A 22326-nucleotide genomic window follows, 5' to 3' on the forward strand; every position below is an offset into this window, starting at 1 on the left:
CCACCCTGACAACCAGCCTGAGGACGTGGAGAGAAAGCTCTTGTGCTCGGGTGCCCGGGCTACGTTGGGCACGAGCTCCAGCTCTCGCTTGTTCCCTGCCGGAGGATGCCTGGAGGCAGCCCATGTCAGGGGCTGAGCGCTGGGCCCGGGAGAGCACAGCTCCGGGTTTGCATTCTCCAAGCAGCTCCTCCTCGCCGCGCGGCCTTGGCACAGGAAACCACTCATTATGGGAATGCTGAGGCTCCATCACCCTCTGTGACTCACAGGTCTGTCATCCGCCCACAGCCCCGGGCCTCTGCCAGCGCCTGCTTCCAGGCGGGTCAGGGAAGGCGGGGTCGGGGGGCCGGCCCAGCCCGGGGAAGAGCCCAAGCTCCAGGAAGGGTGGGGCGACGGCCTGACCCGGCCGGACGGGTGGGTCGGGAAGGCCGCCTCTTCCTCTTTTCTCCTTTCTCCCCTCGGGTTCCTGCCCAGAGAGCTGCTGCGATTCCCTGAGGGTGTGGTGATCTGCTGGTCTGCTTACAGCCAAGGCACGCGTGGACCTGAGCTGGTCTGAATAGGTATGGGCGCCCTCTAAGCAGAGGGAGGGAGGAAGTTGCCCCCAGACTGGGGAGGGGTTGAGAGGGGAAGGGTACCCCAGGGCTGTGGCTAAGGCTTGGTGTTGGGAGCCTGGGTTGGGCTTTGGGCCGAGTCCAGGAACAGTCACTCTCCGGTTCTTCTTGCCTTCGGCCCTTGTGGGGACCCTTGACCCCAGAGCCTCCAGGCCTTCCCTAAACCACCCAGGGCTGCTCAAATGTCCACATACATCCCAGAATAGTAACCAGGGCAGCCCCTCTCTTCCCCCCCCCCCCCCCCCCGCCAACCACCAGCATGAGTGACAGAGCAGGTGGCCAGGGAGAGACAGGCATTCAGCCCAGCCAGGAATATGAAGGAGATGCACAGAGACTGCATGACAAAGGGGGGAGAACAGAGAAGAGACAGGGAGAAAGACAGACAGGCAGAGCCTTGGTTGAGGCAGAAAGTGAGCCCGAGGGGGAAGGTGACAAAGCCGTAGCTAGGATGCAGTGGGAAGTTACTCAAATAAGAGGGCAGAAAGTTATGAGCAGAAGGGAGGAGGGGAAGGGACAAAAGCAGAGAAGGAATATGGTTTGTTTTCCAGAACCAACAGTTCCAGCCAAGGAGACACCCAGCTAGCTAGGTGTTTCGCCCCATAGCCCCTTGCTGGTTGTGTCTCGCCTCGAAGCTCCTCACGTGAGCCACTTGGGGCTGGATCGGAGCTGACCACAGAAGCCCCCCCCCAAGTTGTCCTAAAATAACTACCTTTAGTTCATTATAATAATTTTAAGGGCGCCTGGGTGGCGCAGTCAGTTGGGTGTCTGACTTCGGCCAGGTCATGATCTCACCATTCGTGAGTTCGAGCCCCACATCTGTGTGCAGACAGCGCGGAGCCTGGAGCCTGCTTCAGATTCTGTGTCTCCTCTCTCTGCCCCTCCCCTGATCGTGCTCTGTCTCTCTCAAAAATAAACAAACATTGAAAAAATTAGTTTATAATATAAAATTTATAGTTGTATAATATAAAATCTTCCATAGGCAGAGTTTTCCACCATTTTTCCAACAGATGTGTGCACTAACATGTTGACATGCTAGGCACGCACAATTGAACCAAAAGTCCCTCTGCCAGCTCCTTGCCCCCACCCCCTAATACACTGGATAAAAGCTTCCTGAATTAACCCCACGGGGAGACAGTGCTTTCGGAGCTATCTCCCTGTCGCCTTACTTGTAACAAGAAGCAAACAGTTCTTTGCTTTCAACACTTCCTTAGGTTGTGTTCCATTCGGCGCACCCCAAGTGGCGAACCCCTTGAGTTTAGTTACAAAGGTGACAGAGAGAAGGAGGCAGACAGAAGTAGAGGGACTTAATGTTGCTTACTGAGAATGTCACAGGGAGCAGGAGCAGAGCAAGGGGCTGAGCCCAAGTGACAGGACAAAGTTTGGGTGCATCTGAAACAGAGATTAACCAAGAGACGCTGCGAAAGAGGGGCCTTTCAGCTGGCAGGATGAACAAGAAGGGGTATCCAGTGTGGCGGGGGTGTGGGAAAGGGGCCCCATCACACACTGCAGTGAGTGATTTGGCATAGCTGAGATCATTTTAAATGTACACGCCCTTGAACCCAGCAATTCTGCTGTTATCATCTCACAAGTGGAAAGAGATCTGTGTGAAGGCGATCCTCTTACTGCTAATGATGGTGAAAAGCTGGAGTTAACTGTGAGGTTGAACTCTTGTGTACTGCCGGTGGGAATGCAAAAAAAGGGTTTAGCGACTATGGAAAATAGTATAGCAGCTCCTCAAAAAAACTAAACCTAGCATTACTGTATGATCCAGCAGTTCCATTTCTGGATATATATGCGAAAGGATTGAAAGCAGGATCAAACTCTTGATCTGAGCCCAAATCTTGACGTTAGGGTCGCGAGTTCAAGCCCCTCCTTGGGCTCCACACTAGGCGTGAAAGTCAAGCCATATGTGCCAATGTTGGAAAGCGTCCGCAGGGAGAAAGGCGGGAGATCTGCAATGCTGGCAGCTCCGGGAGGCTGGTGCCGGGCAGCAGGACGAGCGTCACTTCCTCTGTCCCCCACTGCCATGTCCTTCCAGAAGCAGAACCGAGCCTAGCTGGGAGTGCACCCTGGGACAGCCTGGGCTCCCTCGAGGGCCCCGGCGTCGCACACCCAGCCATGCATTACCCGGCGGTGCTCCTGCTTCTCCTGCCCGGTGGGGTCGAGGCCTTTCGCATCTGTGCCTTCAATGCCCAGCGGCTGACGCTCGCGAAGGCGGCCAGGGAACATGTGATGGACACGTTGGTCCGGGTACGTTCATCCCTGAGGGAAAGCTGTGCCCACAGCCCGAAGCCCCCACCCTGCCTGACCAGGGGCATTTCCGAGAGAAGAGGGGACAATGAGAGACATGGGTCTGGAGATGTGGAGCACGCTCCTTCCCTGTCATCGGCCTCAGTCTCCTCTTCTGTGATATGGGTGCGGTGTGGATGGGGTGGCACTCGGTGTTCTCCCAGGTCCTCTCTGGTCTCAGTGCTCTCTGTGGGCTTCAGCCAGAGAGCCACAGCACCCTTGGCCACAAAAGTGCCAGTTCCCCAGGGACCACACCTTCCCCTTGGGGTCGCTGGCGCTGAGTGCGGCTGGCCCTCCTGGTGTCCTGCAGATCCTGGTTCGCTGTGATATCATGGTGCTTCAGGAAGTAGTGGACTCTTCTGGCAGCGCTATGTCCCTCCTGCTTCGAGAACTCAATCGGTGAGGAGGGCTCTGTGGGTCTGATCCGCCCCGACCAGAGCCGCAGGGTCCCTGAGCCTGGCTTTCCCTATCGCGGCAGATTTGATGAGTCCGGGTCCTACACCTTGCTGAGCAGCCCCTCGCTGGGGCGCAGCACGTACATGGAGAAGTACGTGTACGTCTACCGGTAAGCGCGGAGGGCAGCCGGGGCAACCGGTGCTCCCCCCCGGGGTGGCCCTCCCCTTCTCATTGCACTTTTACCTCCTCACTGATTGTATCTGGGGATCTTACTCTCCTCTGCCCTACTCAGCTCTGGTGCCCATATGTCCCTACAGCAAGAGGCCTGCCTTCTCCGTGCACAGAGGCGGGGCCCTCCGCAGGGCCGAGAGGCGCCAGGAACTCGGGCGCCAGCACGCACCGCCCGAGGCGGGTGCAGCTGGGAGTGAACCTGGGAATGCGGTTCAGGGCAAGGCTGGCGTCCTCTTTGGGAATTGGCTGACACTTCTGGGAAGAGACCCAACGACAGGGGCTCCCTGCGGGCCTTGGACAGGCCCGGTTTCTGGAGACAGCCCGAAGTCCTTAGGACAGCCTGGCGGCGGCAGAGCCCTCTAGGGTCAGGATGGAGAGGGCAAGGGGAGTGGTCAGGTCAGGAGGCCTATTTGTGTAGATGAAATCATACGATGTGTAGAATTCACTTCAAAGTAATGGCGGAGGGGGGACAGAAACACAGCCACATGGGAACACTCGTAACGGCCCCAAAGTAAAAATGACAGTGCAAGTGTCCATCGGCTGTGCACTGGCTACATGAAAGGCGGTATCCCCGTACAGAGACAGTAGATCAGTGGCTGCCTGGGGGGGGGGGGGGCTGAGGAGGAGGGGACTGGGGAGCGGCTGCCACGGGTGCAAGGTTTCTCTTTGGGGCCATAAAAAGTTTCCCAGATTGATTGTGGTGATGGTCGCACAACCTGTGAATGTACTAAACACCACTGAATTGTGCGTTTTAAACAGGTAACTTCCAGGTATGTGAATTCTAGCTCAATAAAAAACAGGTTCTAGGAAAAAGGCGAGGAAGGCTGTGGCCACTTGCAAACCAGAATCCATGATGTGAGGCCACTGCTTCCCATCCCTTGCTCCCCCAGGTCACACAAGACACAGGTCCTGGATTCCTACGTGTACAATGACGAGGATGATCTCTTCGCCCGGGAGCCCTTTGTGGCCCGGTTCACCTTCCCCAGCAAGGGTAGGAAGGGGAGAGGGGTGACCCTGCTATCTGGGAGCTGGAAGGAGGACCTGGCTGGCTCTACTAAGCGCTCGGTTACTGAGAAGAGTCGGGGTGGGCAGTGGCCAGGAGAGGATGTGAGTCCTCCGTCTCCGGGGTCTTGCAGTCCTCCCCAGCCTGGTGCTGGTCCCGCTGCACACCAGTCCGAAGGCCGTGGAGAAAGAGCTGAACGCCCTGTACGATGTGTTTCTGGACGTCTCCAAGCACTGGCAGAGCAAGGTAGGGCGGGGCCGGCTTGCGCGGGGGGGCCGGGGACATGATGGCTGGGTGGACCGGCCTGACCGCCACCCCCTCTCCAGGACATGATCTTGCTTGGGGACTTCAACGCTGACTGTGCCTCGCTGACCAAAAAGCGCATAGGTGAGCTGGTGCTGCGGACTCAGGAAGGCTTCCATTGGGTGATCCCCGACGGGGAGGACACCACGGTGCGCGCCAGCACCCACTGCGCGTATGACCGCATCGTGCTGCACGGCGAGCGCTGCCAGAGCCTGCTGCGCTCCGCTGCCGCCTTTGACTTCCCCGGGAGCTTCGGACTCACCGAGGAGGAGGTAAAGGGGGAGACGGGAACGGCTTCCCAGGGAAGCGCCTCCGCCCTGGCACTGACGCTCTGTCTCGCTGCCCGCCCCCCAGGCCCTCAACGTCAGCGACCACTACCCTGTGGAAGTGGAGCTGAGCCGGGCGGCACGCAGGGTCCAGCCTCTCGGCCTGGCCGCCGCTCTGTTGCTGCTGCTGCTGCTGCTTCCCTAACTGGGCCTGCTGCCTACAGACGTGAGGACGGTGCTGCCTTCAGGACTCAAATCCTGGTCTCTGCCATCTGCTCTGGGACGGCTTTGGGGTCCAGAGACTCCTGAGGGCGTCATCTGCAGCCCTCCTCCATCTGACTAGAGCTCTGCCCCACTGGACCGTGGCTCTCCTCCATCTGTCTCTTCTTCGGTTTGGCTTGCGTTCTTTGATCGGGCTCCTGGCTGGCATTAGAATGTAGAAGAGGAAGGCAGGGAGGGGCCCTGAGGCTAGACCCATGCCACTGTGTCCCCAGCTACTGTCAGGCGTGGGGATAGAGCAGGCTCCGGGGCAGGGGGAGGAGGAGAGAGGGCTCTGGTGATTCTGGCTAAACTGGTCTCAGAAAAGGGAATCACAACAGACCCAAAGATTTTATTCTGTGACAAAAAGGGAACTTACACATTGAGAACAAAAAGCTAAATTGTAGGGATATCGCGTATGTGTAGTGGATACGTCAAAGGGCCATTTCCATTGCACACGGGATTCATCTACATCAGTATTAGGACTACAGCAAATACAAGGACTGAGAAGCAGTTTACACATACACATAGTAACTAGAGAACAGAAAATGTTTCAAACGGCCCCCGTGCTTGCTGTGCCTGCTGCCGGAGCCCATACTTGCAACCTTCTTGTGGCCCAGCCTTGCCCCCGCGGGGTCAGTCCAGGGGCTGGCAGGGCTCAGATTTACAGAAAATATCTATATGTAGCATTTACCATGTAACTGTGGTAGCAACCGTGTGGCTACATGGTTGTGCAGCCAAAGGGGATACATGATAGGATACATAAGCAAAATGTCAACAATGATCCTATTCGGGGTGTTGGTATCACAGAACCCTTCCTTCTCCAGCTCTTTTCCAGAGAGCAGTGCTCAGTAAAGCCCATTAGCAAGACATCAGAGCCACTTAAGCACAAATGTTTATGGTTTAGAACCACCTCAAGGTCAAAAATAAAGGTCATTTTAAGCTTCACAAATGGCTGGAAGTAATGATTACAAAAGGACTCTCAGGAGCCACAAGGATTAAGTGCAGCACCGTCCAGCTCCAGGAAGCAGTACACAGCGGCTCTGGGGCCACCGTGCACAGCTCTGGAACCAGATCCCCTCACGCATGCACAGCCCCAGGCCATCCAGCCTGCTAAGAACTCCCCAGGCCTGTTTCTGCTGCTCCGCGGATACCCAGCCTGTTCCCGCTCTTGTGATCCTGGCCCTCAGAAGTGCTGGCCAGCACACCAGGAGCTCCAGGCCAGGGGAGCCGCGTACTTGCCACTGTCTCTCACTGCCAAGCCTTTGGGCTGTTTCAGCCGGGGGAGCTCGAGGTCAGGGGACACTGGCCAGGGTGGTGAGGAGGGACCCAGAAATGAGGCCACGGGAGCGGTGGATGGTGTGGGTCAAAGCTGGACAACTCCCGACACAGGAAAACTATTCAAGGGCTAACTGGAGGACCGGGTCTCCTCGAGTGCTGGTTAAAACATGGCTGGAACCATGCCTGGTCTGATTCACTTCTGTTTCCAGTGATGTTGCTGGTCTGGGACCTGTGGGGAAAGATTCCACAAGCAGCCAGAGGCCAACCTTAGGCCACCAGCCCTAGTTCATCACTGGGCGGGGCACTTTACTAAGGCAGCATCCACTAGACTATACTGGACTAATCACAGCATGAACTTGGCAGGGAAAACCTGAATTGATAGCTTCTGATCTAGGCAGGTCCAAGTCAAAGTCCCAACCGGACAATTGAGAGGATGCTGGTCCCAGGCCATGTTGCTAGGTTTGTCTCCTTGCTGGCCTTGGCCAGCTCGTCAACCTTCTTCTGAAAAGACAAGGTAGTGACTCTAGAGTCCCCCTCCCAGCCCACCACCATTGAATCCAGATGCAAAGACAAATAGACAGGAAGCAGGATTTATTGGTGGGCATGAATGGGGAAGGGCAGTGCTGAAGTTCTCATGAGTGCAGAGCCCGCCATTTGTCCAAGGGGCCACGATTAGGGATGTATTTGACCCCACAGCCATCTGGGATGAGCCGCTTTTCAGCCACCATGTCTTCAAATTCGTCCGCGTTAAACTTAGTAAAGCCCCACTTCTTGGAAATGTGGATCTGTGATAAAATGAAAATAACGGAATTAGGAAACCTGGACACTGACCGGGGCAAGTAAAGCAGGACCAAGGTTTCAGCACAACTTACCTTCTGGCGGCCAGGGAACTTGAACTTGGCCCTACGTAGGGCCTCAATCACATGCTCCTTGTTCTGCAACTTGGTACGGATGGACATGATGACTTGGCCAATGTGGACCCTGGCCACTGTGCCCTGGGGCTTTCCAAAGGCACCCCGCATACCTGTCTGGAGCCTAAATTGGAGAAAGCATGAGGCCAACCCTCAATGTCCACTGGAACAAAACTGTCTCCAAGGTCCCTTAGGGCAACCCGTACAACCAACAGGCTGCATACACTACCAAGGAGGCTGCTGTTCGCAGCCATCGCACACTGGGCCCCATGGGGAAAGAGCACAGTCGGCTTAATTGGCTGCAGAAAATGGAAAACCTGAAAAGACTAAGCAGCCCCTACAAGGTGTCATTGGGCTCAGCTGAAAGCCTTCCAACTGGTGGCTGCTTCAGCTACCTGCTTGCTGGCAGATGGGTATCATCAGGATTAAAGCCTCTCCCTCAGAAGCACCTCCCTAACCTGTCACCCAGAGGCCAAGACTTAGTCGTGATACCTTTTGTTTTGGGAACCTTTAACTTGGCTTTATTATGGGGGAGTCCCGTACGAGAGACCATCTCTTTGTTCCGATGGAAAAAAACAAGGCAAACAAAAGCCTCAAGTTATGGGAAAACCCCTCAAAAGACAGACACCCAGGACCCAGCTCACCTGTCAGCTCCAGCACAGGACAACATCTTGTTGATACGGATGACATGGAAAGGGTGGAGCCGCACCCGGATGTGAAAACCATCTTTGCCACAGCTTTTCACCATGTACTTGTTGGCACAAATTCGGGCAGCCTCCAGGGCTAGGTTGGGGGCAGGTGGGAGGCAGCAGTGAGACAAGATAGGACAGAGCCACTTACTGTAACCGTCCCTGGCCCTCAGTGTACATCTGTATCGACTGGGTGAACTTCATAAAAAGGCTCGCCATCAGATACTCTTGATTAAATAAATGGTGAATCTGGTGCAGTTTGTTCTGGGTCTGATGGGGGAGGGGAGCAGTTAGAAAGGATGGGATTAACAAGGAATCCGGCCTCACCTTCAGAGGAGAGCTGCTCGTATTCATCTGACACCATGTGGCCACACAGTGGGAACTCATCCACTTTTGCCTTCTTACGCCCCAGGTCAAAAATTCGGATCTTGGCATCTGAAAAATATGGAGATAAGTATATGGGGGAGGGGCACCGGAGGCAACTGAGTCAGTGCAGCCAAACCAGTTTGGGAACTCTCCCACTACTTACCAGGGACACCTCTGCAGAAACGAGACTTTGGATACGGCTTGTTCTTACAATACCGGTAACTGTGGGGAGGGGAGAAATAAGTTTATAGTTCACAAGTGAACCCAATAAGCACTTTGAGAACTCCCTTAAATTAAGACCAAAGGAGGGCAGGGAATGGGGACCGGGGGCAACATCTCAATCTCTAGCTGTCTCCACTCCTGGAATTTGGCTCTAAGCAAAAAACACGGTCAAAACAAAGTGACCAAAAATTAGAGAACACTCATACAGAAAACATAGAAGCAAAATATCTCCCTCAACCCCGTATTATTATGGTTCCATGCTTCCTATAAGGTCAACAGGTGGAAAGGCACTTTTCCAGTTAAATAAGAGAAACATCTCAAAGGCACTGCAAATTTCTTGCTAATTAGTAACATAATTCATGCCACTGATTTTTGGGCACGTGGCAATAAATCCGCCTTGGAAACCACATGTGAAAAGATTCTGACGCCCCCTGCAGGGCACACGAGGTGGCTGAGCCCTCTGGTCAGGGCGGCCCTTGGCGACCGAGGCCGAACGGGCATGTCGCCCGGAAATAAGATGGGGATGGCACACAAAGGCCCTGAGAGGGTATCGAGTCTGAAAAGGTGGCTAATTTCCAGGACGGAGACTAGATGTAAGGCGGCCGTCGATTTCAGCCCGTAAGTGGCGGAACACATGCAGGCCCAGGTAAATCTGGCACCCCAACAAAACAGAAGAAACGCTTAAGGAAGGCCTGAACTTTAAAAGAAACAGTGTAAACGAAGTCCCCAAGCGACCCGGAATATCAGTAAAAACGTGGAGTCCGTTCGCAATATAGAAAAGGTGCCCCGGAGGCCCCACCCCACGGTTAATTTTAGCGTTGAAATACAGTTCTCCCTCCATTTTTCACATCAGCGAAATTGCACGGATTTGGCACTCACCACCGGGCGGGGCGGCGGCCCATGGCGACACCAAGATCTTCAGTGGCTGCAACGAAACAGACAAAGTCGGAACAGAAGACGCGGACAGGCCTCAAACCGGGACAGAGAACCAGCAAGGACAACGCACAACTCCAGAACCACGACTACTCACCGCGCCGAAGGAAAAGAGGCGCTCCCACGCCTGCGCATGCCTTATATAGGCGGCCGATCGTCGCGCATAGGAACCATAGAGTCCTGGCCAGAGCGGGTGGACTCTCTGTCACACTTCCGAACCATAGATGCAGCAGTTTTGTGCGCCTGCGTGCGGGCGGGGCTCCGCTCCAGAACTGAACCGGGACACAGCTGAGCGTTCAAATGCCGGCGGCCAGCTAGCCAATCTGGCCTCGCCACATCGGCGCGAGAAGCCTGTTTCCGGCCGGCCATCTTGGATGTAGAACTCTTCCCCGAGGCTTTGCCGTAACTATGAACGCCCTATACTCCTGGGGTTGAAAGAAGGAAAGTACCCCTGAGTGTGGCTTACTGTGGCTGCTTGCGTGTTCCCGGGGGTCACGGGGCTGGGATACGCACCCCCCCCGAGCTTCCCTCTGAGCTCCAGGACCCCATGGCACATGCTGTGCTGGAGCCTAGGTCCACGTCCCTTTGTCGGCGGAGCGGGAGGCTCGCCCCGCCCCCCGCATTAACCGAAGATTCCGGAGCTGCCTTTGCTGTAAGCCATGCACAGCTTCCCGGTTCGTCGAAGACAAGTGGCAGAGCTGCGCCCTCTCGCTGGAGAAAGGGCAAGGAGAAGCCTCCCTCATGATCCAGGGCATGGTAGACCCCGTGTACACCTTTGGGCCCACCCTGACCAGGCAGAGAAAAGAGACGTTATGCTCCCCAGGGTGACTTGGAGACAGAGGCGACAACCGCACCAAGGGTGGCAAAGGAGCACTGTCATTCCTTCTCCGGCTGTGCCCCCACTCCTAGCCTTTGAGGGCAGCCTTGCGGTGCAGTTCTGGACGCTTCCGTCCTCCCAGGGCCCAGATTGTGGCACACCCCCACGCCTCCTCAACACACTCCTTTCCCTGCCCACTGTGTTCCAGCACATCGAAAGTGTGCCCCTGAGATGGTTCACAATAAGCCCCCCAACCCCCCAACAAGAATAGGATCCAAGAGAGGTGGGCAGAGTTAGTGCTTGAGTTACCACCGATCTCAGTAAATCCCAGAACTGTCCACACTTCTGGAGGCGGGGACAGGAGAAAGGTAACAAAGCCTTTCCCATGTCACTTGATAGGTGTGGCCTGCCTAGGAGGGAGGCCTGCTTGCTCAAGCACACCTGTTCTCCGGGACAACCTGTCACTTGAGTACAGGCCTGCAGATCCCTTTGTGGTTTCCACCGGAGCAATGGTGCAGTGTGTGTCTCAGGGGACCCACCTCCCGGTCCATGAAGGGACTCTGGGTCTCGAAACTGGGTGAGAGTCTGTGACTCCACTGGAGCAGCTCAAGCCAGATTTTTGGCTCCCATACCTGGAGCATTTAGAGTTCTATATATCAAACATGCTGTAGCACTTGGCCTGTTTTATTTCATTCATTTTCTTTTTTCTTTTCTAAAAAATGTTTATTTTTAATTTTTTTTTAATGTTTATTTATTTTTGAGACAGAGAGAGACAGAGCATGAACGGGGGAGGGTCAAAGAGAAAGAGACACAGAATCTGAAACAGGCTCCAGGCTCCGAGCTGTCAGCACAGAGCCCGATGCGGGGCTCGAACTCACAGACTGCAAGATCATGACCTGAGCCGAAGTCGGCCGCTTAACTGACTGAGCCACCCAGGCGCCCCAAAAATGTTTATTTTTAAGAGAGAAGACGTCATCTTTGCCAATTTTGATGCCTTTGATTTCCTTTTGTTGTCTGATTGCTGATGCTAGAACTTCCAGCACTATGTTAAACAACAGCAGTGAGAGTGGGCATCCCTGTCGTGTTCCTGATCTCAGGGGAAAAGCTCTCAGTTTTTCCCCGTTGAGGATGATGTTAGCTGTGGGCTTTTCATAAATGGCTTTTATGATCTTTAAGTATGTTCCTTCTATCCCGACTTTCTCAAGGGTTTTTATTAAGAAAGGGTGCTGGATTTTGTCAAAGGCCTTTTCTGCATCGATTGACAGGATCATATGGTTCTTCTCTTTTTTTTTGTTAACGTGATGTATCACGTTGATTGATTTGCGAATGTTGAACCAGCCCTGCATCCCAGGAATGAATCCCACTTGATCATGGTGAATAATTCTTTTTATATGCCGTTGAATTCGATTTGCTAGTATCTTATTGAGAATTTTTGCATCCATATTCATCAGGGATATTGGCCTGTAGTTCTCTTTTTTTACTGGGTCTCTGTCTGGTTTAGGAATCAAAGTAATACAGGCTTCATAGAATGACTCTGGAAGTTTTCCTTCCCTTTCTATTTCTTGGAATAGCTTGAGAAGGATAGGTATTATCTCTGCTTTAAACGTCTGGTAGAACTCCCCTGGGAAGCCGGACAAAGGGCTAGTATCCAAAAATCTATAAAGAGCTCACCAAACTCCACACCCGAAAAACAAATAACCCAGTGAAGAAATGGGCAGAAAACATGAATAGACACTTCTCTAAAGAAGACATCCGGATGGCCAACAGGCACATGAAAAGATGTTCAGCGTCGCTCCTTATCAGGGAAATACAAATCAAAACCACACTCAGGTATCACCTCACGCCAGTCAGAGTGGCCAAAATGAACAAATCAGGAGACTATAGATGCTGGAGAGGATGTGGAGAAACGGGAACCCTCTTGCACTGTTGGTGGGAATGCAAATTGGTGCAGCCGCTCTGGAAAGCAGTGTGGAGGTTCCTCAGAAAATTAAAAATAGACCTACCCTATGACCCAGCAATAGCACTGCTAGGAATTTACCCAAGGGATACAGGAGTACTGATGCATAGGGGCACTTGTACCCCAATGTTCATAGCAGCACTGTCAACAATAGCCAAATTATGGAAAGAGCCTAAATGTCCATCAACGGATGAATGGATAAAGAAATTGTGGTTTATATACACAATGGAATACTACGTGGCAATGAGAAAAAATGAAATATGGCCCTTTGTAGCAACGTGGATGGAACTGGAGAGTGTGATGCTAAGTGAAATAAGCCATACAGAGGAAGACAGATACCATATGGTTTCACTCTTAGGTGGATCCTGAGAAACTTAACAGGAACCCAAGGGGGAGGGGAAGGAAAAAAAAAAAGAGGTTAGAGTGGGAGAGAGCCAAAGCATAAGAGACTGTTAAAAACTGAGAACAAACTGAGGGTTGGTGGGGGGTGGGAGGGAGGAGAGGGTGGGTGATGGGTATTGAGGAGGGCACCTTTTTGGATGAGCACTGGGTGTTGTATGGAAACCAATTTCTCAATAAATTTCATATATATATATATATATAAAAAAGAGAGAGAGAGAGAGAAGAGAGAACACAGGGGAGGGCCAGACAGAGAAAGAGAGAATCTCAAGGAGGCTCTGCGCTGTCAGCATGGAACCCAATGCAGGGCTCGAATGTACGAACCTTGAAGATCCTGACCTAAGCCAAAATCAAGTGTCGGATACTTAACCGACTGGGCTATCCAGGCGCCTGATCTTTTTTTTTTTTTTTTTTTTTTTTTAACGAGGCTCCACACCCAATGTGGTAAACTAACTACCCAGAGGTCAACAGTTGCATTCTTTATCAACTGAGCCAGCCAGGGGCCCCCATGGTGATCTTTCCAGAGCTTTTCTAAGATGCAACTGTTTCTACTCTAATGGTTCTCTCAAAGCTTCACTGAAAGGAGCTGCTTCTGGACCATCCTGTGGAACATAGGGTGTGGAGTGTTCAGATCCAACGTGATCTTCTCTCTCTAACACTTCCCAAGTTGTTCTCTCTCTAACACTTGGGTTTTTTTTCTCTTTTTCTCGTAACACTTTAGATTCCCTTCTCCACCTCATGCCAAGAGAGTCCTGGCATTGAAACCGATCAACTACAGGCCACCAGTGAGTCCAAGTTCAGTCAACCAAACAAGCACGGGCCTGTATTTCTTACCAGCTACAAGTGCTCCACATTCCTTCAGGAACATTTAGTAAGTACATCCCTATCAGTGAATCTACCCCAGTGAGTGCGTTAGCTCACCTCCTTAGCCTGGTAGGCTGAGAATCCATTCCCACAAGAGTTCAGATAGGATTAATCTGTTAGATACCAGTTACATCTGGGAATTGTTATTGACACGTGAGCTATTTCCTCATGGTTCAGACTTAGCCGTGGGGCATACTGTGACTGCACCCTACGTATGGGTTGAATGGCAAGCGGGATGTTGCACAGGATCTCAAGGACAACATGAATTGCATTACAAGGGACCAAGCCCACACGAGATAATGACACATTCCTCTAGCGATGGGACACCGGTCCCTTAGACACGGGGCAGCTACTTGAACCACTATGGGGGTGCTCAGAGGGCTGATGGCATCCCGACTCTCAGCTTCGACTGAGGCCGAGCAGACGTCCCAGTTCCAGGTTTCCGGGCCACACTCCTCCAACCACGGCCATACCTTTCACACGAGAAACACAGAGAGGCTGGGAATTCAGTGGACTTTGGGATTGTGTAACCCGCGCCGATAAACTTGTGTTTAATCTTCACCACGAGGAACCCTTGCAGGTACGGAAGGAAGGGAATTTTTAGGGCTGTCGGGGGAGTTCCGTGCGTGTCGTGCTGTGACTGGAGCTGAGAGGTAAGGAACTAAAGTTGCCATTGTTTTCTCTGCGCGCTCCGGGATCACCACACCACAGTCTTCAGAGCCGTCCTTACCGCCGTGACGGTACAGCAGCCACGCCGGCTCCTCAGGGCTTCCCGCAGGTGGCCCTTCATCCCGGTTCACTGCGGGTGACAGCCTGATGAAGGAAGAGGTCCCCGCAGAGCACGGGTGCTACGTACGCGCCCAGTTCCCATTGGCAGGGAGCCCGAGCCCTGCCCTGGGGCCCAAGGGCGCGACCACACCCATCCCCACATCCCCACTTGGCGGGCCCCTCTTCTGAGACCACTCCCAGGTCCGACTCTGTAGCAGTCGGGCAGGAGAAGGAGACGAGAAATAGACACGGTTTCTCAGCAGACGAAATCGAATACGAGCATTCGGTGGCTCAGGGCCCGGAGGGCTGAAGAAACAGATCGTATGGCAGAAAGCTGCCGTCCCTAAGGCAAGGGGAAGCGGGGAAGAGGTGGGGCTGAGCAGACACCTAGACGCCAGGATGAGGGGCCTGGAAGAGGCAGAGCCTGGATCTCTGAGGAGGGGCGGCCACAATTTCTCAGGGAAGGCGGAAGCAACCTTATCCACCACGAGGGGATATGGGGCAGGAGATGATTTCTGAGGACCATCTTCCAGGTCAGTAATTCTTTCTTCAGTGGCATCTGTTTGGGGTTTCATCCGTCTGTTGACGGATTTTATTCCAAAGGCTATGTTTTGTTACTCCTACGCTTTTTCATGTCTATTATAGAGAGACCGACAAAGAGCGCGAGCAGGGGAGGGGCAGAGAGAGAGGGAGACACAGAATCTATGCTCCAGGCTCTGAGCCATCAGCACAAAGCCCGACGTGGGGCTCGAACTCACGAACCGAGAGATCATGACCTGAGCCAAAGTCAGACACTTAACAGACTTAGCCACCCAGGCGCCCGACTTCGACCGTTCTTTTTCAAAATTGACTGGGTGCTTTTTTTTTTTTTCTTTTAAGGAACCTCTGTGTGCCCAACGCGGGGCTGGAACTCGCAACCCGGAGACACAGAGTTGCGTGCTCTAGTGAGTGAGCCGCCCAGGTGCCCCGTGCCTGGGCTTTTAAAATTATTCTTATCTGTTTGATTCCCTCTTCTGTGTTTTTATTTTGTTGTGTCTCACAGGCCACTGAAGACTTGGGGAGGTGGAGTAGCTTTCTATCACAATAACGCAAACAACGCGTAGATATCCACGAGCGCCGCTCTCTGATCTCCTGAGAAATCAAAGGTAATGCCAGTCTGGGTTTTGAAGTCCCCCCCCCCGCCCCACCCCAGTTAAGCACAAGAGGGGAAGGCGGCTCTCTTTCTCACCCTGCCCCCTTTGCTGTGTGCTGGCCCGAGGAGGCTTCCGTGGGGGATGGCCACCTGGGCTCACCTCTCAAGCCTCCAGGACATGCTGAGTGTGCCACACGTTCCCCGGGGACCTCCAAGTGAGGGAGCGAGCCGCGCCGTAGAGCACAGCCCCACAGAAGGGGATCTGGCTTGAGCCCGACGTCCTTGATCCACACCCCGCCTGGGCCACTTGCCAGCTAGTGGTGCGGAAGAAGCCGTGAATGGGGATCACGCCTCGAACAGGCTGCTAGGGCTGCGGGATGGCACAGCCGTGCATGGGGATCACGCCCGAGGCACACCGCAAGCTCGCAATGCCATGACCGCAAACGATGTCCTCTGGCCTCTGAGAGTTGCTCCCTGGGAAGGTCCACAGGGCCAGTCCTGTCTTCGACAGGCCTGCCGATTCTCCACCAAGGTGGGCCGTGTCTTCAAGTCGAGGTTGCTGACGCGTGTCCCGCTGGGCCTCTGGGGGTCCTGGGCCGGAAGCCTGGGGTGGTAGCTCTACCCTTCCAGGGAGGGTGGATGTGCTCGGCCGGCCCGGAGCCCAGCAGTACCACGACGATGCCGGGGGAGCAGTTCCTCTCTCAGCCTGCAGCTAGGGGTCGGGGGAAGGCAGCCCCTCCCTGTTCGCGGCTGCTAGGACTGGAGTCAGGGGGGCGTTCGTCCCCGCTCCCTCAGACCCACTTCTCCTTATAGCACCATCCTGCCTTTGTCCCGCGGGGGTCACCCTTCACCAACACGGGTTTTAGGTGGGGTCTCGGTTCTGCCCTCTGACCTTCTGAAAGCCATTTGCTCCTGGCACCTGGGAACCCCACCCCGGGAGCTCCTCCCCACCCCGGGAGCTCCTCCCCACCCCGGGAGCTCCTCCCCACCCCGGGAGCTCCTCCCCACGGCCCTAGCGCATCCCTGCTCACCCACCCCTGACTTTGCATTTGCTCTGCGTCCTCTTCCCCGGGATTTCTCTTGCTTACCCGCGCGCCACCTATGCGTGTTTCTCATTCCGTATTCGCTGGTCTTTCTCCCAAACTGGACTGGCATCCCTGGAGGGCAGGGGCTGGCTGTCAGAGTGGCACCGCCCCCAGCCCCCAGCCCCCAGCCCAGGCAGCCCTGCATCATGTGACCGGCGCCCAGGGCCACAGCCATTGGCCCAGCGGGTCAACCTACCAGCCCGGGTCACCGAGGACTTGGCAACAGGCTCATCGATGCCACCCCGGGTCTCCTTACTGTCATCACACGTGGGAGGAGGCCTTCGTGCCCACCATACGCAACCCAGAAATCGCCAATTGACAGTTTAATAGCCTTGGTGGTATAAAAATGTGTAACTTTGGGGCGCCTGGCTGGCTCGGTCTGTAGAGCATGTGACTCCTGACCTCAGGGTTTGAAGTTGGAGCCCCAAGGGGGGGGGGGATGTAGAGATGACTTAAAAACAAAAACTTTAGGGGCGCCTGGGTGGCTCATTCGGGTAAGCCTCCGACTTGGGTTCAGGTCATGATCTCACGGTTTGTGAGTTCTAGCCCCACGTGGGGCTCTGTGCTGTCAGCAGAGAGTCCGGTTTGGATCCTCTTGACTCCCTCTCTCTGCCCCTCCCCCACTCGCGTTCTCCCTCTCTCTCAAAAATAAACAAACATGGAAAATAATTAAAAATTGGGGTGCCTGGGTGGCTCGGTCGGTGAAGCGACCGTCCGACTTCGGCTCAGGTCACCATCTCACTCACGATTCGTGGGTTCGACCCGTGTGGGGCTCTGGGCCGACAGCTCCGAGCCTGGAGCCTGCTTCAGATTGTGTGTCTCCCTCTCTCTCTCTGCCCCTCCCCTGCTTGTTCTCTGTCTCTGTCTCTCAGAAATAAATCGCGTTAAAATTTTTCAAAGAAAATAAGTAATTAAAAATAAAAGTAAAATAAAAACTTAAAAAAAAAAAATGTATACCTTCTCGACTGCCCAAACCGGCAAGCCTTGTCCTTGAAGACAAAAGACATACTGGGGGCAAAATATTTGCAACATAGGTAACAAAGAACTAACAGCCCTAGTGTACCACCAGTGGGGTCTTTCGGTGGGGAAGGCCATCTCTTAGTATCTATTGACATTTCAAACGCCCATAGGTTTTGGCCTGTCAATTTCGCTTAGAGGTAATTATCCTAGAGGGAGGCTGACACACGTTCACAGTTGGTACTTGCGGTGCTAATGCCAATGGCAGAGAGAAGAGGAAAGGTAAACGTACCATCCAGTTGGGGATTCATTATGTAAATTATAGTACCTGCATATAGTACATACATACAGTACATGCATCAGATACCACGCAGCCAGAAGAGAAATGAGCTAGACATTTGTTTAGTGACATGGAAGGTTTTCAAAGACCTATTGCTAAGTAAGTAAGTAAGAGAAAATCACAATTAAATATATAGGATGTATGCTTTTTATTTTTATTCATTTTTGTTTTTCCCTGCCCGCCCCCCACCCCCGCCCCAGGGTATATGCTTTGTAAAACTCTGTAAATGACTATGTTGGTGATTGCATTAGAAGACTATATGTAGAAGAGAGAGACAAAATTGTTAACAATCTTGCTTAATATAATGTCGCTTTGTAAAAATGTTCGATGATGCGCTCTAAAACTGTGCAGGGTGCTGATGGAAAATGATAACAGCCAGGGTGGACCGCAAGTGGGCAGTTTCTCCCTTTAGGAGAACTAAACATCCAGGGGCGCCTGGCTGGCTCGGTGGGAAGAGCGTGCAACCCTTGATCCTGGGGTGGTGGGTTGGAGGCCCACGTTCGGTATAGAGATTACTTAAATAAATACCCTAAAGTTAAATGAAATATTTAAAGCTAAACATCCATGTCCATAGGACCCAGCAATTGCACCCTTGGGCATTTAGGCCAAAGGAACAGAAGCTTAGGATCACGCGAAAACACGTACGTGAATGTCCATAGCGGGGGTATCTGCAGCAGCCTAGGGCTGGGGACGAGCAGCGTGTCCTTCAGCGGGTGAATGTTTGAAGCAACCGGTCGATCCACACCAAGGACCGTAGCTAGCGATACGAAGGAAGAACTGACTATGGATACACGCAACCATCCGGATGGATCTCAAGGGCATTATGAGAGTGAAGGGAAAAAAGCCCACCCGGAGTGACTGAGACCTACTGCATACCGCATCATGGTTCCATTGACCGAAGTGCTCAAATGACCAACTTGTACACGAGCGAGCACACAACACTGGTGGTCGCGGGGTGGGAGGGAGCAGAGGGGAGGAGGCTGTGGTTACGAAAGGTTAACAGGAGGGGTCCTTGGGAGGGAACCAACTGGACGCGGGTGCCCGTGGGAGTCGCCTGAATCTACACGCGTGGCGAAAGTGCAGAGCTACGCGCGGCCGCACACGCGGGTGCGGCACACACGGAGCGGCTCTCGGACGGCAGCAATGCCAAAGCCGGGTGTGCGATTGCACTAGATGCGCACCCTGCCGGTCCCAGGGAACTGCGGGAGGCGCCCTGGCGCTTCTCCGGAACTCCCCGTGAGGTCCGTCACTTCAAGATCCAAGTTCCAGCCGAAAGCGCACAAGCAGGGCTTGGCGTGGACGGACACGACGACTTGCGCGACTCTGCACGCAGACGTCCCGCTCGTCCCGCCGGGACGTCTAGGCGTCGCGCGGCCCACCGGGCCCGACCGCTAGAAAGGAGCGCGCGGGAGCCGAGTCCAGAGGGGCGCGCAGGCGACCGGCTTGTTTTGATTGGGCAGGGGACACGTCCGTCAGGCCGCGGGGCCGGGGCTTCCGCGGGCGGCCTGGGAGCGGCCCCGTCCTGAGCCGAGCTGGGGCATTGGCGGAGCTAGCCGGAAGGGGTGGGCAGGAAGGCGGTGCCCCGCGACCTGTGGGGCGGGGCTTCCTGTGGCGCGCTGAGGGACAGGAGGAGACCGGTGCCGGGGCGGTGAGCGTGGGCGCGGCGTGCCCGGACGACGCCCCGGCCTTCTGGACACCGCCCTCCGTCCCTGGGCTCCGCCCTCCGTCCCTGGGCTCCGCCCCCCGCCTCTCCGGGTCCTGGCCCCTGCCAGAGTCTCCGTTCCCCGAGGCCTGGGGACCTGTGCGTTCCGCCGGGGCGAGGCCGACCTGACGGGGTCTGGCCCTCTAGACGGCCAGGGCCAGTGTATCGGGGCCCCCGGGGGCCTAGTGAGGGGAGAAGGGGGCGACGGCCCCACCGGGATGACCAAGGGCATAGTCACCGCGTCTGCAGCCCCTCCCCGCCCTGGCCTCGGAGAGCGGCCTTGCTGTGCGGTCCGGGGCGCATCCAGCCTCCCGGGGACCGGATCGCGGCACCCCCGCCCCACTCCCCCCCCCTCCCCCGCCTCCACCCCTTCCTTGCCCGGCGCGCTGTGTGTTCCAGCGACCCTGAGTGCGTCTGGGACAGTTCTCTGTAAAGCATGGATCCCACCTCCACACACACACACAGGCCTAGTACCCGGTACCCGGGAAAAGGTGGGCAGAGCTGGTGCCCGTACCCGCGAGTGTGGTGTTGGCCAGGGGAGCTCTCCAGGCTCCTGCAGGTGAGGACGGCAGGAAGGTAACACAGTCTTTCCTACGCCACTTGACAGGTGTGGCCCCCCCTGGGAGAGAGTCCTGCCCGAGTCACCCTGTTCTCCAGGACCCGGCTGTGGTTGTCCCTGCCTGTCACCTGGGGAGGTCACAAGCAAGGGCGGCCCCGCAGAGGCAGAGAAAGCTCGTGGCTTCTCTACAAGTGGGTGCCATCAGGAACCATCCGTCCCCGTGGTTCTCAGGCTGGACGGCCGCGTGGGAACACCGGGAGGGCTTGTTCAACCTCGCGACGCCGGACTCCACCCCGGAGTCTCTGATCTTGCAGATCTGCGGTGGGGCCTGAGAACTTGTGACTCTAACAAGCTCCGGGCTGACGCTGCTGCCACCACCACGGGTCTGGGACCCCCCTCTGTGAGGAGCACTGCTGCGGAGACCTGAGACTCGCTCCTAGGTGTGTGCGTGCCCCGTGCCCTCCCTACCTGGGCATGGCCCCTTGGCCGGGTCCCCACGGGCCTGGGAAACGCCAGGAGGCTGCTAGCCCTCGAGGACTCGGGGACTTCCCATCGAGGGGCAGTCAGCGTTTCCTGCCCCGGTTTGTCTGGAGGGCACCGTCCACAGCCCGGGCGGGGAGAAGGTGTCTGTCGGGTTTGTACAGGCGCCCGGCAAGTCCCAGACCGGAGCGGATAGGTCCGGACACGTAGGAGAGAGAGGGGCGGAGATCAGAGTGGGGCCCGGCAGTGGGGATGCAAAGAACCCTTGGATGAGGCAGAGGACAGAGCCGCACCCTGAGCTCGGGGCCAGGGGAGGACCCTGGGCCCTGAGACCGAGAACGTGGATTTGGGGGGAGCGTGCAGACGGGAAAGGGGGTCGTCTGCCCGGGACCGGCCCTGCCAGTCGTCTGGTCCGTGGGTGCCGTCGGCCCTCTAGCTGCTGGGAAGCCACTGCCTTTCTCCAGCAACATGGCCTCCCAGGTCCCCGGCGGTGCCGCCGCCCGGAGCCGCCCGGCACCCGGCGCCACGACCGCCACCCACCCACTAGGGCCGGTCTCTTTGGTGGTCGCTGTTTGTTTGACTCCGCGGTGGCTCGTCCCCGGCTGGTGGGGGCAGTGCAGTGCCCGGCACCGGCCGCCATTTGTCTCCAGAATGAGCAGCTCTGCAAGGCGGCGGCGCACGAGCGTGTTCCGGCCGTGGGGTCAAAGGGTGTGGCCTCTGCCTTTCCTTCTCCCTGCTCGCGCCCCCTGCCTCTAGCTCCCGGGTCTTGGCGCTTTTCCTGCTGGACCGCTTCAAGCTCTCTCTATAGGGTAATGCTACGAGGCCTGAGTCACGTCTTGCTAATCTTTCCCCGAGCTGCGCTGTCACTTGTCTCTTGACTGTGGTTTTGGGTTTGTTCAGGCCAGGCAGACGCGTTTGGTTTCTGTGTCATCGGGCTTTCCAGGCTCTTCCTAATGGCTTCCGGGGTTTCTCGTGGGTTCCTTTGCTCCAGACTTACTCAGAGAGGCTTTCTCCACGTAAATACCTGAGTGGCTCTGCGACGTGGCACACGAGCGTGTTGTGGCCGTGGGATCAAACGGACTAGCCTCTGCCTCTCGTCCTCCCTGCTCCCCCCGCCCCCAGCTACCGGGTCGTGGCGCTTCCCTGCTGGACCGCTACCGTGTATTCCTCACCCATTGCTGCACACCGAGTTACCCCGACGTACCCCTGCCACCACTAATCCCTGTGATCTGACCTCCACACGGTCTGAGGACAGGCTCCTAGAGGGCTCGGTTGGGGGGCTCTGGCTCAAGGTGGCTCGCAGGCCGCAGTCCAGGCATCAGCTAGGGCCCAAGCCACCCGGTCTGCCTGTCGGGCGGGCCCTGCGTCCAAGCTGGCTCCCGTGGCTGTGGCGGGGCCTCGGTGCCTCCCCCGTGGGGCCCCTCCATAGGGCAGCACAGGGCAGGGCTTCCCAGAGCCAGCGATGTGACAGACGGGAGACGGGGAAAGAGACAGAGAGCGAGGGGGCAGA

The 22326-nt window shown here is 55.6% G+C and overlaps 2 protein-coding genes, 1 long non-coding RNA gene and 1 other non-coding gene across 8 annotated transcripts; 2 read left to right on the forward strand and 2 right to left on the reverse strand.

Moving 5' to 3' along the window:
* The first annotated feature begins 403 nt into the window (after positions 1–403).
* On the forward strand, positions 404–6302 carry DNASE1L1 (deoxyribonuclease 1 like 1). Its single transcript, XM_047098462.1, has 8 exons — positions 404–557; positions 2647–2858; positions 3208–3296; positions 3376–3462; positions 4415–4515; positions 4661–4773; positions 4854–5102; positions 5185–6302. Exons 2-8 carry the CDS (start codon positions 2727–2729, stop codon positions 5299–5301), a joined length of 888 nt encoding a protein of 295 aa, XP_046954418.1. The 5' UTR covers positions 404–557; positions 2647–2726; the 3' UTR covers positions 5302–6302.
* A 907-nt stretch (positions 6303–7209) lies between these two features.
* RPL10 (ribosomal protein L10) lies at positions 7210–9832 on the reverse strand. Of its 2 annotated transcripts, XM_047098464.1 has the most exons (6): positions 9703–9832; positions 8765–8823; positions 8563–8670; positions 8191–8329; positions 7508–7670; positions 7210–7420 (listed from the first exon to the last, which is right to left on the reverse strand). In XM_047098464.1, the coding sequence occupies exons 1-6, from the start codon at positions 9723–9725 to the stop codon at positions 7268–7270; spliced, it is 645 nt and encodes a 214-aa protein (XP_046954420.1). In that variant the 5' UTR covers positions 9726–9832; the 3' UTR covers positions 7210–7267. The 2 variants fall into 2 exon arrangements, with proteins under 2 accessions (XP_046954420.1, XP_046954421.1); XM_047098465.1 differs by lacking the exon at positions 7210–7420 and having other exon boundaries at positions 7551–7659; positions 9703–9829.
* Positions 7719–7851, reverse strand: LOC124525893 (small nucleolar RNA SNORA70). Its single transcript, XR_006965579.1, has one exon. It is a non-coding gene; the product is annotated as a small nucleolar RNA SNORA70 (small nucleolar RNA).
* A 3825-nt stretch (positions 9833–13657) lies between the features above and the next one.
* On the forward strand, positions 13658–17125 carry LOC124525873 (uncharacterized). 4 transcript variants are annotated; one of them, XR_006965574.1, is made up of 3 exons: positions 13658–14373; positions 15604–15706; positions 15820–17125. It is a non-coding gene; the product is annotated as an uncharacterized LOC124525873 (long non-coding RNA). The 4 variants fall into 4 exon arrangements; XR_006965572.1 differs by having other exon boundaries at positions 13663–14373; positions 15823–17125; XR_006965571.1 differs by having other exon boundaries at positions 13943–14373; positions 15862–17125.
* Positions 17126–22326: the final 5201 nt, after the last annotated feature.

This window comes from Lynx rufus, unplaced genomic scaffold (assembly GCF_022079265.1).
Source record: "Lynx rufus isolate CCGP_SWC_20201006 ecotype Redwood Valley unplaced genomic scaffold, mLynRuf1.p SCAF_49, whole genome shotgun sequence".
Classification (NCBI taxonomy): Eukaryota; Metazoa; Chordata; class Mammalia; order Carnivora; family Felidae; genus Lynx; species Lynx rufus.